We start from the raw sequence: 13,689 nt of genomic DNA, 5'->3' as shown, positions 1-13,689 counted from the left end.
AGCTGAATTAAAAATATGTTTAACCATAACATTATATAGCTGTTGCAGTTCCTGAATTGGACCAAAAAAGGTACCAGTGCCCTAATTCAGCAGTTGAATGACATGTTCAACACATGTCTTTAATATATTTATATTTATACGTATATCTTTTAGGGGTGACCCCGAATAGTCGACAATTCCACAATTTGATCTATGGAGCCTGATTCGAATGCTGGAATGGAAGGTTCATTCCATTCGGGCTTTATGGGTGTGCCAAATGTCTAACTTAACGTATATTGTTTGGTTTTTCCCAATAAATCATAGCATAACATATTTTGATTAAATATTAGGCATATGATATCAGCCTATTAATGATACTGTTAATAACAATTAGACGTAAGGGTACTCATGTGGACAAAAATCAGAAGTGCTAGCACTGAGTTCAGGCATTGTTGGTATGACAAAATACTGTTCATATATAATGTTATAAAACAAATTAATGTAAACAGGAAAATATTACTTTTATAAGCTGCATTGCTTCCCACAGTAGGTGCATCAGCCACTTCTCAGAAAGATTACTTGGACTTTTGGAATAAACATATCCACACACAAAAACAAAGACAGAGCGGTGGTTATCAATCTCGGGAGAGATAATTGCAAACAGTTAGTGCACAACAACAAGCTGCTGGACAGAGTGGCTGTACCTCGGAACTGAGTCTGAGAGCGACCGAGAGAGAGATTATTGTGGATTAATGCAATAAAGGTTGATTCTGGATGTTAGAGGGATCAGGGAAGGATCAAGGCAAAGGCCAGGCAGCGAGCATTACATCATCTGATTCTTTCCTTTGACCTCATCACCTTCTCCTTACACCCCTCAGTTTAAATGGGACCCCCCCTTTCAAACACCCACACATTACATTTACATTATAAAAGCATGACTTCTTCCTTAATTACTATTTTTTTTTTTTTTTTTTTTTTTGCCTGCCTGCCTTCACAAAAAAGCAGTTATTTACAAGACAGACAATTGTTGCTTATCCATTAAGCATATTGCCACGTTTATTCCCCCTCGTATCCAATCTGTGGAGTGCTATTGACAGATGTGTGTTTAGTTATTAGGTCTGTGTGTTCAAGAATAGCTTCACTTTTGTTAATTGGTATTATAAGCCCTCGTGCCCCATCTGTCTGTCCATTTGAAGATCTGCCAAGTTTGTCATGCAATAACATCTGTCTGGCTGATGTGCCCCCCCAGACTGCAAGGGTGCACTGTGTCCCCGTCCACAACCCAAACACCCTTAACATAGGTGTTTAATCTCAGCTGTGCTGGTTTTGGGTCAGTTTGACACAGTAATTGGAGACAAACCACAAGACCGACGGTTCACAGGTCTTTGTTTTCAGAGTAAGAAGTGAAATCCGTGGAAATTCTGGTGCAAATTTGAAACAACTTTTTTTCATTGTTGTGTTGATTTGTAAAATGTGCAGATGCTGCTATTCCTGATCAGATATGAACTGTGTATCAGTGGAAATAAACTAACAATGCTAACTAGCAGTGATTTGCTTTGATTATGTGTGGGTATGTACAATGTTTTCTCATACAAATTTACCCAAACATTAAAAACTTGTACTGAGAATTCCCAAAATTAAAAGATTGACTCAGACAGTCCTCACTAAAATGGCTCAATTCTGGGACAAGCACATCTTTCCTCCCCTATTTTCCCCTTAATATCTAGAAATCTGTAACGCATGAGTCATGCTGTCATCATTTTGAGATGTTTGGCACTCTTATGAAACCAGTGGTCGCACAATCTCTTTATCCTTATGTCCTTCCAAAGCCAGATCAGAGAGGTTACTTTATCCTCTATACCCCGCAGAGCAGCAGCATGTTTTTGGTTCCCAAATCCCTTCTTTGGTACATGAAATCCTTAGATAATTTATTATACAACCAGCCAGTTTTTTATTATTATGCAAGTAGACTTATTATGAAAGTCATGCAGAGAAATTGTTCCAATTTAAATAGAGAAAGACATTTTACTTTGCTTGTTAGCAATGAAACAAATAAATGTACCTCATGGGTTAGTCATGTTTGGATTAAATTACAATGTGCCATTACAGATATTTTCTCGCACGCAAATTCTTAAGTCTCTTTACTTTTTGGTGAATTTGCCAAATTATAAAGCAGCTGTAGTCTTTCATCACATATGTGACAAAGCCAAAATTCTAATTCTTGCAGACTAATTGCTAAATAATAACACGGATGCACGCACGCACGCACACACACACACACACACACACAGGGATCATGTCACATTCATATCAAACCCAAACTCTTGTGCAAAGTTTATACTTAGGTGTTTTATTTAGATATCTGGAAAATACCTGTTACCAGGATTAAAATTTTTGGATTCCATCCACAAATAAAGTATGTAGTCAACACATTACAACACGCAGGCTAAATACTGTATATGTTAATATGCTATACAAAGTAGTTTCTTTTTATACCTTTATATCTAATTGTGCATTATAGCATTGTTTCAGTGATTAGAATACTGTCAGAATAATTAAATAAAGAAAAATATGTTCCATTAGCAATACATACATGTAATCCAATTCAACAAAACAATCCAAAATAAGACTTTCTTTATATAAAATAAATATCCTCAAACAAAATAAGATGGTTCTATTTGTTTTCACACTCGTTTCAATGATCATAAAACATATCTCAGTACAGTAAATGATTGTCAATCTTTGCATAGATGTAAAATTCTCTCTGAGAACAACTTGACATTGCTTGACTTTTTTTCTGCAGCATTTCTATTTGAATTTCAACATCATTACATGTTCTTAATATATAAGTTCATCTGTCAAAGAGATTTATAGAGAGACAGCATTGATATGAACGCCTGTCCGTAGAGGTGCAAAGGTACTTTCTTGATTGACGGTCTCCTCGATTGTCATTGGTTGGACATCATTCTGACGAACTCTGCAGCAGGGAGAAGTTTGATTAGTTAAGTGAGAAAGTCTTTCATAAAATAAACATTGTGACTACATTTGCTCTATTATAGATGTTCATGTCACTGCTGCTGAAAGACAGTTCACACCTTCAAAGTCTACTGTGCCATCTCCATTGTCATCTGCTTCTTTTACAATGGCATCTATCTCCCTTTGGCTCATGTGCTCTCCCATCAGCTTGGTCATGGCCAACCGCAGCTCCTCTGTTGTGATCTCTCCATCTCCGTCCATGTCGAACTAACCAGAGAAGCAAGAGAATAATAAAAACAAAATTTTAAAGAGTAAGGCCAGTGTTGATCTTTTTGACACCTCAGTGATTGAGTTGGTGGGGTGTTTGGACAAATCTGGCATTGAAGCAGTTGCATTTTGGAAAGTATGAGGAAAACGTTTCACTCTCACCTCTTTAAAGGCATCTTTGAGCTCCTTCATGCCAATCATCCCAGCCGTTTCTGCCAGAAGTTTCGGGGCCATCAGCTCCACAAAGTCCTCCAAGTCCACTTTTCCACCAACTGGAGGGAAAATCAAAAGAAAAGATTCAGGAATTATGTGGGTCTCTTCTGTGTTTCATCAATTCTGTATACATTTTGGATCAAATGAGCCACTAACTAGAATTCATCATTAATCTCTACTGTCAAAAACAATCTTACATTTTTTTTTTTGCTCTGTAGGTACTCACGGTTCATGTTGATATTTTGACTCAGCTCAATCAGCTCCATCTCCGTGGGCATGTAGCCCATTGTCCTCATCAGATTCCCCAGGTCCTTACAGCTGATCAGCCCATCCTTGTCTTTATCAAACTCATTGAATGCATCACGCAGCTCTGCAGAGATATAGAGAAAAATTCTCAGTCAGCTAGATAGTTGGTTGTCAAGAGAATATGCAATAATGCAGATTGTGAGAATTTAATTTACCATCAATCTCTTCATCATCCAGCTGTCTTGACTGCACAAAGAGAAAAACAATTGGTATATCTCTTTATCATTTTACCCGGTTACCTTGTGGGTTATCATCCTATCGACTTTTCACACAACAACACAGACCCATCAAAAATAGGAAAAAGATGTTACTGCTGTACTTACAATATTTTTCCCTCCTCGCAAGAAAATGCACGCTGCCCCCAAACTCATTTCTGCAAGAGGAAAAAAAAAAACAGTGGTAAGTGTGATTATGAAAAGTCATCATGACACATGATGATCAGAACTGGCTGGTCTTTTCCAGAGCCAGAAAGTCATAGATTAAGACAGATTGATTAGTCTGCGTTTCCTCTGAGGAATTGAAGCCTGAACTCTGAGTGTGTCTTCATTTTCTGACATTATAAAAACACTTCTCAAAATAGTAGAAGTAAGTAGTTGGATAGCTTTATAACAGAAGACACGTCATTTGTGTGATTTTCCTTAAGGACTTAGCCTATAGACCATTGATATGAGCTAAATTTACAAAACAAGAAAAAAGTGTGCCCATGTAGGTATTTGTGCTCACCTTCTTCTGGTGATTTTTGTTCATCAGCCAAGCGCATTATACACGACCCCTGAAGCCGAGACTCAGCAGCTGACCTGTAGTGCAAAAAGCCTTCTGTCTTCCTTATATTCCTTGATGTTCTTCTCAGTGTTTCAGTGTGTCTGCCTGGTCTGCTCAGCCTGACGGGATGCTGCTGGGAGGTTGTATAAGGGGAGGGTGTGGCTGCATCCAGGGTTGTATGCTCGCAGGGAGGAGTCAGGTGTGTGACGGGGGGGACATCAGGTTCACGTAGGAGCTAAAGAGATGCAGCCGCCTCCAGCTGAGTGTTGACATCATAGTGTAAATGATACTGCCATCTGAGCCTGCAGGGCTGACAGAGGAAACATACTCTCAGTTCACAGATTAGGCTTAGAGTTTCTGTTTCTTTTGTATACCGTGAATTCATAGTCGTCCAATTCGCTGCAGATTCAACACAACAAGTCTATCACTTTATTATTGATTTTTCTGTCATTACTTCAGCAATTGATCTTTTAGTTCGATAATTCAAAGATATTTAATGATATAAAAATACTAGCTGGAGCCTGTGAATGTTAGACTTTGAATGTTAGACTTTTTTATGATTGATAAATGATTGAACAATAAATGACAAAAAAGTTGATCGACTAATCGATTCATCGTTTTAACACAAGAAAGCACAGCATTTAGCAGAAAAAAAACTTACAGGTAACATTTAAAGTTTACTTTCCAGGCTTTTAATGGACTTGGATAAAAGTCCATTATGTGTTTTGTCTTGGCTGCTTATTTTGTGTTTGCTTGATTTTGTTTTCATGTGCATTTTGTGTGTTAAAATGTCTCTGACTCTTCTCTCATTTTCTGCGTCACTTGAACTTGCCTCTATGACCAACCATAATCTTGTAACATGTTTTACTTTTAATCCCACTTCATACAAGACATACACCGTTCTAGTAAATGTTCCCAGCACAGTTTATAGTAGTTATCACAGTGTTTCTTGATCAGGACACTCATATCTATTCTTAAAGGGTCAATGGAGAGTCATTGTGTGAAAAGCATTGTTTTTCAAAGAGTAAATACATGATGATGATAATATGTTAAAGCTGGACTAATTAGGTTTTACACTGTCAAGTTTGAACCCTCCAAATCATAAGCTTTATTGTTTCTTTTTGTGGACACTATGAAATAATGGAGCCTCATTTGTATCCTTTATGTGTTGTTTTAACCCCTATTGTTTTCAAAGACATAACAAAACAGATTTTGGATGTATTAAAGAACCACAGCTAATATTCCAGTGTGTGTGATAATCTGCATGAGTATTGGCTACATTTGTGTGGGGGAAAAAAATATTATTTCTTCCATGAATGATAATGTCAGGGATTAATGCCTCAGGGTCAGTCTTCACTTCCTACAGTAAGGATGCATGAACAAACTGGCAGAGCTGAAAAATGTCATAGTGAGTGTGCCCTCTCTGAATTATTCCCCCTTGACCTGCTTCCCTGTTATGTAAGGTCATCAAAAATCTGTTTGCATAAGAAGCATAATCCGCAGCAGGAGCTAGTAATGATTTTATTATCTTTTGCCCCTTTCTCGTGCAGTGGTCCAGCTGTGGGGTTATGCAAAGCCGCGCCCCGGGCTGTGAAAAGATGTCTGTGCAGTGGAGGGCAGGAGGAATATAAGGGTAAGGAATGTATAAAATAAATTATAGAGGATTAGGAGCTATGGCTGGATGAAGAATATGTTAAATTTTTGGATTAGTAACAGTATTAAGATGGTATTACAGCGCATGAAAGCACAGTTGTGTGTGTGTGTGTGTGTGTGTGTGTGTGTTTAAAATATAAGTACACAACACAGAGATTATACTGAGTGGATTATGAGAGCAAAGGCTCGGCCAAACAAGCCATATGTGTGATGGGATCATACGTGTCTGTGCATGCAGAAATAGGTTGCCATCCAAAAATTTCACAGAAAATCTCAAAAAGATTACACCATAAATTTGCCCCAGGTATTTCTTCATTTGCAACTTGCAAAAAGGGGTAGCATAGGCAAATCTCTATTAATAGAAGTGTGTGTAAATTAAAAATGCTAATCGGAAAAAGCTGGAAGTTAGTTGATCATGAATCAACACATGCAAGCCTTTAGTTTGTGATGCATTATGCAATCAGAAATCCATATGACATTTTTATAACTTTATTTTTCAGCAAGGATTACACCCAAAAAGGTCACTGTTAAAATGGATGGTATGATACCAATTTATATTTGTTGAGCTAAATTCCAAAGCTACAACTCCGATGTTAGTCTGAACTAGTTATGTTTTATTGTGTTTGGTGGACAGATGTAGAAATCATTTCTTATGATGACAGTTTTTAAAAGTGCTTACTTTATTATTTGGGCCATATAGTTTTGTTTTACTGTAATAGCTGTTGATTTGGATCAGGATTATAAATCAAATTTATATATTTGTATTTATATATTTTCATTATCATTTTTATGATGATGTGCAAATTAGACTAAATTCTGATTGGTTTAGCACTCAATTACTGTGCTTAGGTATAATTTTGACGTACTGGTACTTTACTTTACTATTACCATTTTAAGATAGTTTATACTACTTAAAGTAGTACTACTACTTTTCAATTAAATATTCAAAATATTTCTTCCACAACTGTTTATTGCTTTTACTTTGCTAATTGTTGATTTTAACTTATTTACCGGGTATATGTTGATGTTTTGGTGAACCTACTCGGCCACACGGAGGCATCGTTGCAGCTCATGTGCCTCCTTCTGAATCGTCGAAGAAGAACACTTCCGTTTTCCTTTCGGATCCCGCCCCGCTCCGCCATCATGAAGTCCTGAACAAAAACGGATGAGAGTCGAGCAAAATGGGGATAAAACGAACTGGAGATGAATTCCGCCGACAACACTAACGTAATGACAGTCCAAAGTGAAGCACGGAGCGGACCCGTGGGAATTAATGAATCAGTTTCCCATTGAAAACGTCCCAGGCAGCCCCTGGCGTTACGTTATTTAGTTAGCGTGTTGCTAACATCAGCTAGAGCGAGCCTCTGATTTTCTTTGGGAGACAGCTCTGCTACTAGCTGGCTGGCTACCGTTAGTTTAGCTGGCAGACGTCAGTCAGCTAGCTGTCACTTTAATTGACTGGCACTTTACTCGTGTCAAGTCGTGCAGACGTGCTAGCTGTCCAATTGACTGGGAGCATCAGGATGGAGAGGAGTTTGGGTAAAAGCATCGACAGACAGAATGTGGTCTGCTCGTGTTGAATAGACACACCAGTGCCGAGGAAAGGGGGGTGAGACCAATATTTTCCAGCCAGGCCGGCCGGTTAGCTAGCTCCAGAGCTAGCTACAGTGGATCCCAAAAGCCACGGTAAGACATTATAAATTATTCAGCATGTGAAAGCATCCGAATTCTCCCCTCTGGCTCTCTTTGCAGGGAGAAGAGTGCCTAGCATTATGAACTACCTCATTTTCAGATCCTTGAGACGTTGACATTGCCATGTAGGCTTGTTGTTGGCCTGCAGCCTGAACATCCAGGCATCCTTGAATTGTTGTTGTCTACTGTTGAATATATGTCATGCATTTCTTTGATGAGTCAAAGCAAAGATAGCCTAATTGACCAGCCAAGTGAAAAAGCCATCTGGCTTGCTCAGCAGAGATGCACACTGTACATGACACTGATAGCAAACTCTTATCGACATAAGACACAAACTTATGTCTCACCAACCAAGGATAATAAGCATTTTGTTTTCCAGAACATGCACACGGAGCTCCCAGGATGTGAAATTGCATTTTAGTAGGGCTGTCCTCGACTAAAGAAATTCTTAGTTGACTAACACTTATACGATTTTGTCAACTAATCGATTAGTTGATTTAATTGACAGAGTTGTGCGCTTTGAGAGGTGGTTAAGACTTGAAAAGCACAATATAAATGTAGTTAATTAACCATCTGTAAATTAATCCACAATTAATCCTGCAAAAGCACCACTTTAAATCTTGTGTTTACCATAAATGTGCTCAGAAGTTTCTTGGAAATTAGTAATTAAGCATGAATAAGCATAAAAAATGACTAATCGACTAAAGAAATCTTAGTCGACTAAGACCAAAACGACCGATTAGTCAACTAATCGACTAAGAGGTGGCAGCCCTACATTTTAGAGAGATGATTTTGAATGAAACCACACAGTGTGTGTGTGTGTGTGTGTGGGGAATAACTTCTCATTTTCAAAGGAACTATATGCTTCCTCTTTGACAGTATCAAAATGGCCTTCAAAGAACGCTTCAAATGATGCATGTTAATTTTGTGTGGAAGTGTGTGGAAATACTGACATGAAGTTGTTCAGTTACTGACCACTTAAAAAATATGGAGCATGTGTTACATTTCCCCATTAGCCCTTTGACAATATCCTAATGTCCCATGGTATACCCTGTGCCCGGCTGTTGTGTCATTTCGCCTTACCCTATAAGACATAACGTAACTGAATTAATCAGTGACCAGTTTGCGCCTTTAGTAATATAATAATAATAATAATATAATCCTAATCTGAGTTCCTAAAACATATTTATTACAGAAGTTTGGCCTTGTTTATCCCATTGTGAACACCACTCCTTTTGGCTATATTTCTATAATTGGCCAGGAAACGTCTGACATTTTCAGAGAGATATCAAACCCTATAGTGGCACTAGAACAAAGGTGAAACTTGATTGGCAAATCATGGGCCTGTTAGACTGGTTGGCAGATTACTTTTATCTTGTAAAATTGGGCCCTGCTGTTTTCTGCTGTACGCTGTCTATTGTCTCACTGCGATGGCCATACTGTTGAGTGTGCGGGCTGTTGAAGGACCAGTGAATAACCAGTCACAATTTTTTTTTTTTGTGTGTGTGGATTTTTGAGTCCTTCTTTAACATGAGGGAGGAAATAAACACTGCATTTGTAGTACAGAAACAGGTATTCCATTACACCTCATTTACAGTTGGATCTACAGAAGCTAAAAGCTGCATGACATTATGATAATTTGGTTGCTGGTTCAAGTCCCCATATGGACCAAAAGTATGGTGGTGGACTAGTAGCTGGAGAGGTGCCAGTTCACCTCCTGCGCACTGCCAAGGTGCTCTTGAGCAAGGCACCGAACCCTTGACTGCTCGGGGTGCCTTTCCATGGGCAGCTCCCTCTGACATCTCTCCATTAGTGTGTAATAACAGAGTGAAAACATTGAGCCAACACAGATCTTTGTGCGTGCGTATAATGTCAGACTAGAGCTTTTTTTTTTTTTTTTTCAACAGATATTGAGTTTAACAAGTTTGAAATCTACAAAAGAAAAACACATGCACATTATATTAAACATAGATGCAATTAATAAAGTAAAGTTGTAACATGCATAGCATAGAAGTCAGTGACCATATTACCCAGGCGGCTCATGTTTGCAACGCATATGTTGGTAATCCTTCGAAAGAACAGACGCTCACACAGCGTGTCTATTCCACTCTCACCAGGCGCTGGCCATGCCGTCGAGTGTGCGGGCCGGGAGCCTGAAGGACCCGGAGGTGGCTGAGCTGTTCTTCAGGGAGGACCCTGAGAAGCTCTTCACGGACCTGAGGGAGATCGGCCATGGGAGCTTCGGAGCAGTCTACTTCGTAAGTTGCATTGTTTGGGTCTGTAATAGTAAGTATGTGCTGCTGTGGTATCCTGCTGCACCAATGGTATCCTCATAAATTGTAAATCTTGTCTTTCATCTCTGTCAGCTGGCCTCATAATATGAATACACTAAACAGTTCAAAGTTACAATCTGAGCTGTATGAATTTCAGGTGCCAAATTAAATTTTAACCTGAATATTTATCAGGAAAGGGAATTAAGTACCAGATGATTAAAAACAGCATTTTTAAATATCTGGTCAGGGGTTCAGAACCTTGGGTCTCAACCTGTGACCCAACTTTTTCCATGGTCATTAAGTCGCAACTCACTTTTATAGAATTCAAACCAAGCAAATTTATTTTTCTAGCATGACAAGCCAGACCCACATCCAGATGTTGGGTCTGGGAACTCACCATTGACGGAGCTCGATCCGAGGGGCGGGATAAACGGTTGTCTTTCAAATTCCCTCTGCATGTAATAGGATAGCGCTACAACCAGGCAGAGCAACGAAGAAGGTAGCAAAGCTAGTTGATAGATTAAACTTTTGCCGTATCCAGTCGGCAAAACTCCGAACACATCTTCCTTTTTTAAGAATGATTTCTGTGCCGTTCTTTGTTCTTTTATCAAAGAAAAGCTTAACTCCAAGTCTTCCAGAAGTCCGCTGTTCCCAGCAGCAGCAGCAGCAGCAGCAGCCATAAGCCCCGCCCACCGACTCTATACACAATATGATTGGCCTGACCAAAATTTGGTTTTTGCAGCTTGAAAGTCAACAGAGAGTGCCTAGACCCGCCCCTGGCTGCCAAATAAATTTGCTGCCACTAGGGGAGTCTAGATTTCTAGGCTATTATTTTTCAAAAACAGCCTTCGAAAAGACACGTACATCATCTTTTTTTAAACATAAATACACATATTTACATTTGCAAAGTGCATTTCAGAGCACATTAATCAGAAACTGAGGAGGAACATGGCAACTGCATGGACAAAAGTGACTAAAATAAATTAAGTATCAAAACTGCACAAAATAAATAAGGCCACAAAATTAGATATTTAACTTCTATGCATATCTCTGCATTCAGAGAACATTAGCATAGCAAGAAACTGACCATGACAAATGCATGTATAAAACTGAATAAAATATGAAAACTGCACTAAATATATATTTAAAAAAAAGGCACAAAACAAGACGTTTTCACCTAACCTGTCTTTTCTGTCCCTTTTTATCCTTAATGTACGAAGATCCACATTTTAAATACCCAGGGTCATATTTGCACTTCGCCACCTTGCCTCCGAACATCAACACAAATTTAAAGTGAACGTTAATCGAATGATGGTTAGACAGCTAGACTGCTGCACGGTTCTGACGCCTGTCCATCAAAAATATTTTTAAATTAAATATTTTATTTATTGACTAGCTGTCCACGACCCATCAGAATCCCTGCATTAGGTTTAGTTAACAACTAACACTTTGCTGATACGAATACATGTGTAAAATATGAATATGGGTGTCTAATTATTAGGCAAGTGACAATTAACCTAGCTGAAAATCGCTTCTGTTCTTGAATGTGGTCTACTTTGAGATCATGGATAGATTTTCACTGACTGTTAGCCCTTGTCACTTAAGAAGTATTGATTTCTGTTAATATTTTGTGCACTCCTCAGGGGTATGGTGCTAGCTAGAGAGGTGTTGAGATCATTAATCTTGTTCAGTTTATCTTTAGAACAAGCCATTAAAGACAAAGCTGAACTTTTTTAATTTGGCCTAATTTATCAAAACATTGTGTAATACAAATGAAAGTGATAGTGAAAATCATTATCTTGTGTTGATTTGCAATATTTTTGTCTGATGGTCGAGCTCGAAGTTTGTCACTTTTTTGATATTGAGCCAACAAATCTATTTAATTAAAATACAATAAGCAATGAAAAAAATACTAATAGTGTACTAAATGTTAGTTGTAGCAGCTCAAAGCTATATCAGATTGTTGCTACAAGTGTTCATCCCCCAAAAAAAGCTTCCTCTGAGCTTGACAAACAAACCTCTGTTTTTCCCATCATTGAGATGTAGTTATTGTGGTGAATATTGCCTGGGTCAAAGTGGTTGATGGTAAGAAAAGGTAAGCAAAACTAAGGAGAATAGATGACAATGGTGAGAGTGATGTTGCATGTCAGAGATGGTGTCTGTTAAACAGGAGGGAGAGTAGTGATGAAGGTCCTGCCAATAAGAACACAAGGGGGACAAATCAGCTGATGATGAGCATGGTGCGAGTCAAGGACAAAGGACAAACTCGTAAGTGGTGGATGAAAAAGCTCTGTTTAATGAAGGGTGAAAAGGAGCCAGTCATGGATGAAGGGATCAGCGGGAGAGGGTAAAAAAGAAGAGGGAAGGAGGCTCAGCAGAAATCCTTGCTTTATGTAATAGTAATTTCTCTTTTGGGTCTGATGTAAAAATGGCTGATTAACCCCAGAGTTCTCAAGCATGAACATGTTTAAAGAACACTTAAGAAGACTTGAAACATGTAATTTATTATCTGTTGTCCCTAACATTACCACATTAGGCCCATGACATCCGCACCAATGAGGTGGTGGCCATTAAGAAGATGTCCTACAGCGGCAAACAGTCCAATGAGGTAAGACCTGGTAACTTGTGTAGATGTAACATCAGTTTATCAGTCAGGTTTGCTCATCAATGATTGTGGCTCTGCTGATGTTCCAGAAATGGCAGGATATCATCAAGGAAGTGAAGTTCCTCCAGAAACTGCGTCACCCCAACACTGTTGAGTACCATGGCTGCTACTTGAGAGAGCACACAGCATGGGTAAGTGTGTGTGTGTGTGTGTGTGTGTGTGTGTGTGTGTGTGTGTGTGTGTGTGTGTGTGTGTGTGTGTGTGTGTGTGTGTGTGTGTGTGTGTGTGTGTGTGTGTGTGTGTGTGTGTGTGTGTGTGTGTGTGTGTGTGTGTGTGTGTGTGTGTTTTGACGTAAATTGATTGCACAAAACACAGGGCTGAAACGAAAGCCAATTCTTTGCATTGAAGCTTCATTTAATCCATATAACTATACAGCCCACTGTGTTGCACACGGATGATTATTTCTGTCACAGGACGCGCTTACAGGCTGTGTACAGGTGACTGAAGAAAATGGAGAAGGAGAGAGAAAATAGCAGCGGCGAAGAGAAAGGGCAGACCAGAGAAAACGAAAGTGTCAAAAGTTTAGGATAATTTGAAACTTAAAGAAAACACATCTGTGTGATTCTTCTTGTACAGACCACAGGGAGTCAAACAACATTAAATATGTGGTCAGAGAGAGACAAGAAAAGAAAAAGCAGCATTTTGCTGTAGAGTGTAGAAAAACATGATAGATTGTTTTGTCAAAGCTATAAAAAAAAAGTGTTACAGGCAGACAGTCATTTCGATTTGGAGCTAAAGGTCAGTCACGTTAATGATTACAGTAGATAATTGTAATGTTTCGCAGTATGTTGGTGTTTAACATGGATGTGTTTACTACTGTTGCCAGGCAGCCTGCTTTCCTTTACTTCCACTCTCTTCTTCTCTACTACTTCTTGCTTATTCATAGAGTATTTTGTTTGTACG

General features: G+C 38.8%; 2 protein-coding genes across 2 annotated transcripts in view; one reads left to right on the top strand and one right to left on the bottom strand.

The window, feature by feature from the left end:
• Positions 1-2,907: 2,907 nt before the first annotated feature.
• Positions 2,908-4,548, bottom strand: cabp5a (calcium binding protein 5a). Its single transcript, XM_028568374.1, has 7 exons — positions 4,465-4,548; positions 4,065-4,114; positions 3,897-3,927; positions 3,662-3,805; positions 3,385-3,494; positions 3,075-3,222; positions 2,908-2,956 (listed from the first exon to the last, which is right to left on the bottom strand). The coding sequence occupies exons 1-7, from the start codon at positions 4,499-4,501 to the stop codon at positions 2,928-2,930; spliced, it is 549 nt and encodes a 182-aa protein (XP_028424175.1). The 5' UTR covers positions 4,502-4,548; the 3' UTR covers positions 2,908-2,927.
• A 2,671-nt stretch (positions 4,549-7,219) lies between these two features.
• Positions 7,220-13,689, top strand: part of taok2b (TAO kinase 2b) — a 28,870-nt gene continuing 22,400 nt past the window's right edge. Inside the window, exons 1-4 of the mRNA XM_028567073.1 lie at positions 7,220-7,842; positions 9,966-10,106; positions 12,658-12,729; positions 12,816-12,917. Coding sequence (XP_028422874.1) covers positions 9,975-10,106; positions 12,658-12,729; positions 12,816-12,917 — 306 coding nt within the window. The 5' untranslated portion in view covers positions 7,220-7,842; positions 9,966-9,974. The remainder of the gene's footprint in view (positions 7,843-9,965; positions 10,107-12,657; positions 12,730-12,815; positions 12,918-13,689) is intronic.

The sequence above is a fragment of the Perca flavescens genome, chromosome 21, assembly GCF_004354835.1.
Source record: "Perca flavescens isolate YP-PL-M2 chromosome 21, PFLA_1.0, whole genome shotgun sequence".
Taxonomy (NCBI): Eukaryota; Metazoa; Chordata; class Actinopteri; order Perciformes; family Percidae; genus Perca; species Perca flavescens.
The sequence above is the reverse complement of the archived record's forward strand: the minus strand, read 5'-3'. Positions and strand labels throughout refer to the sequence as shown.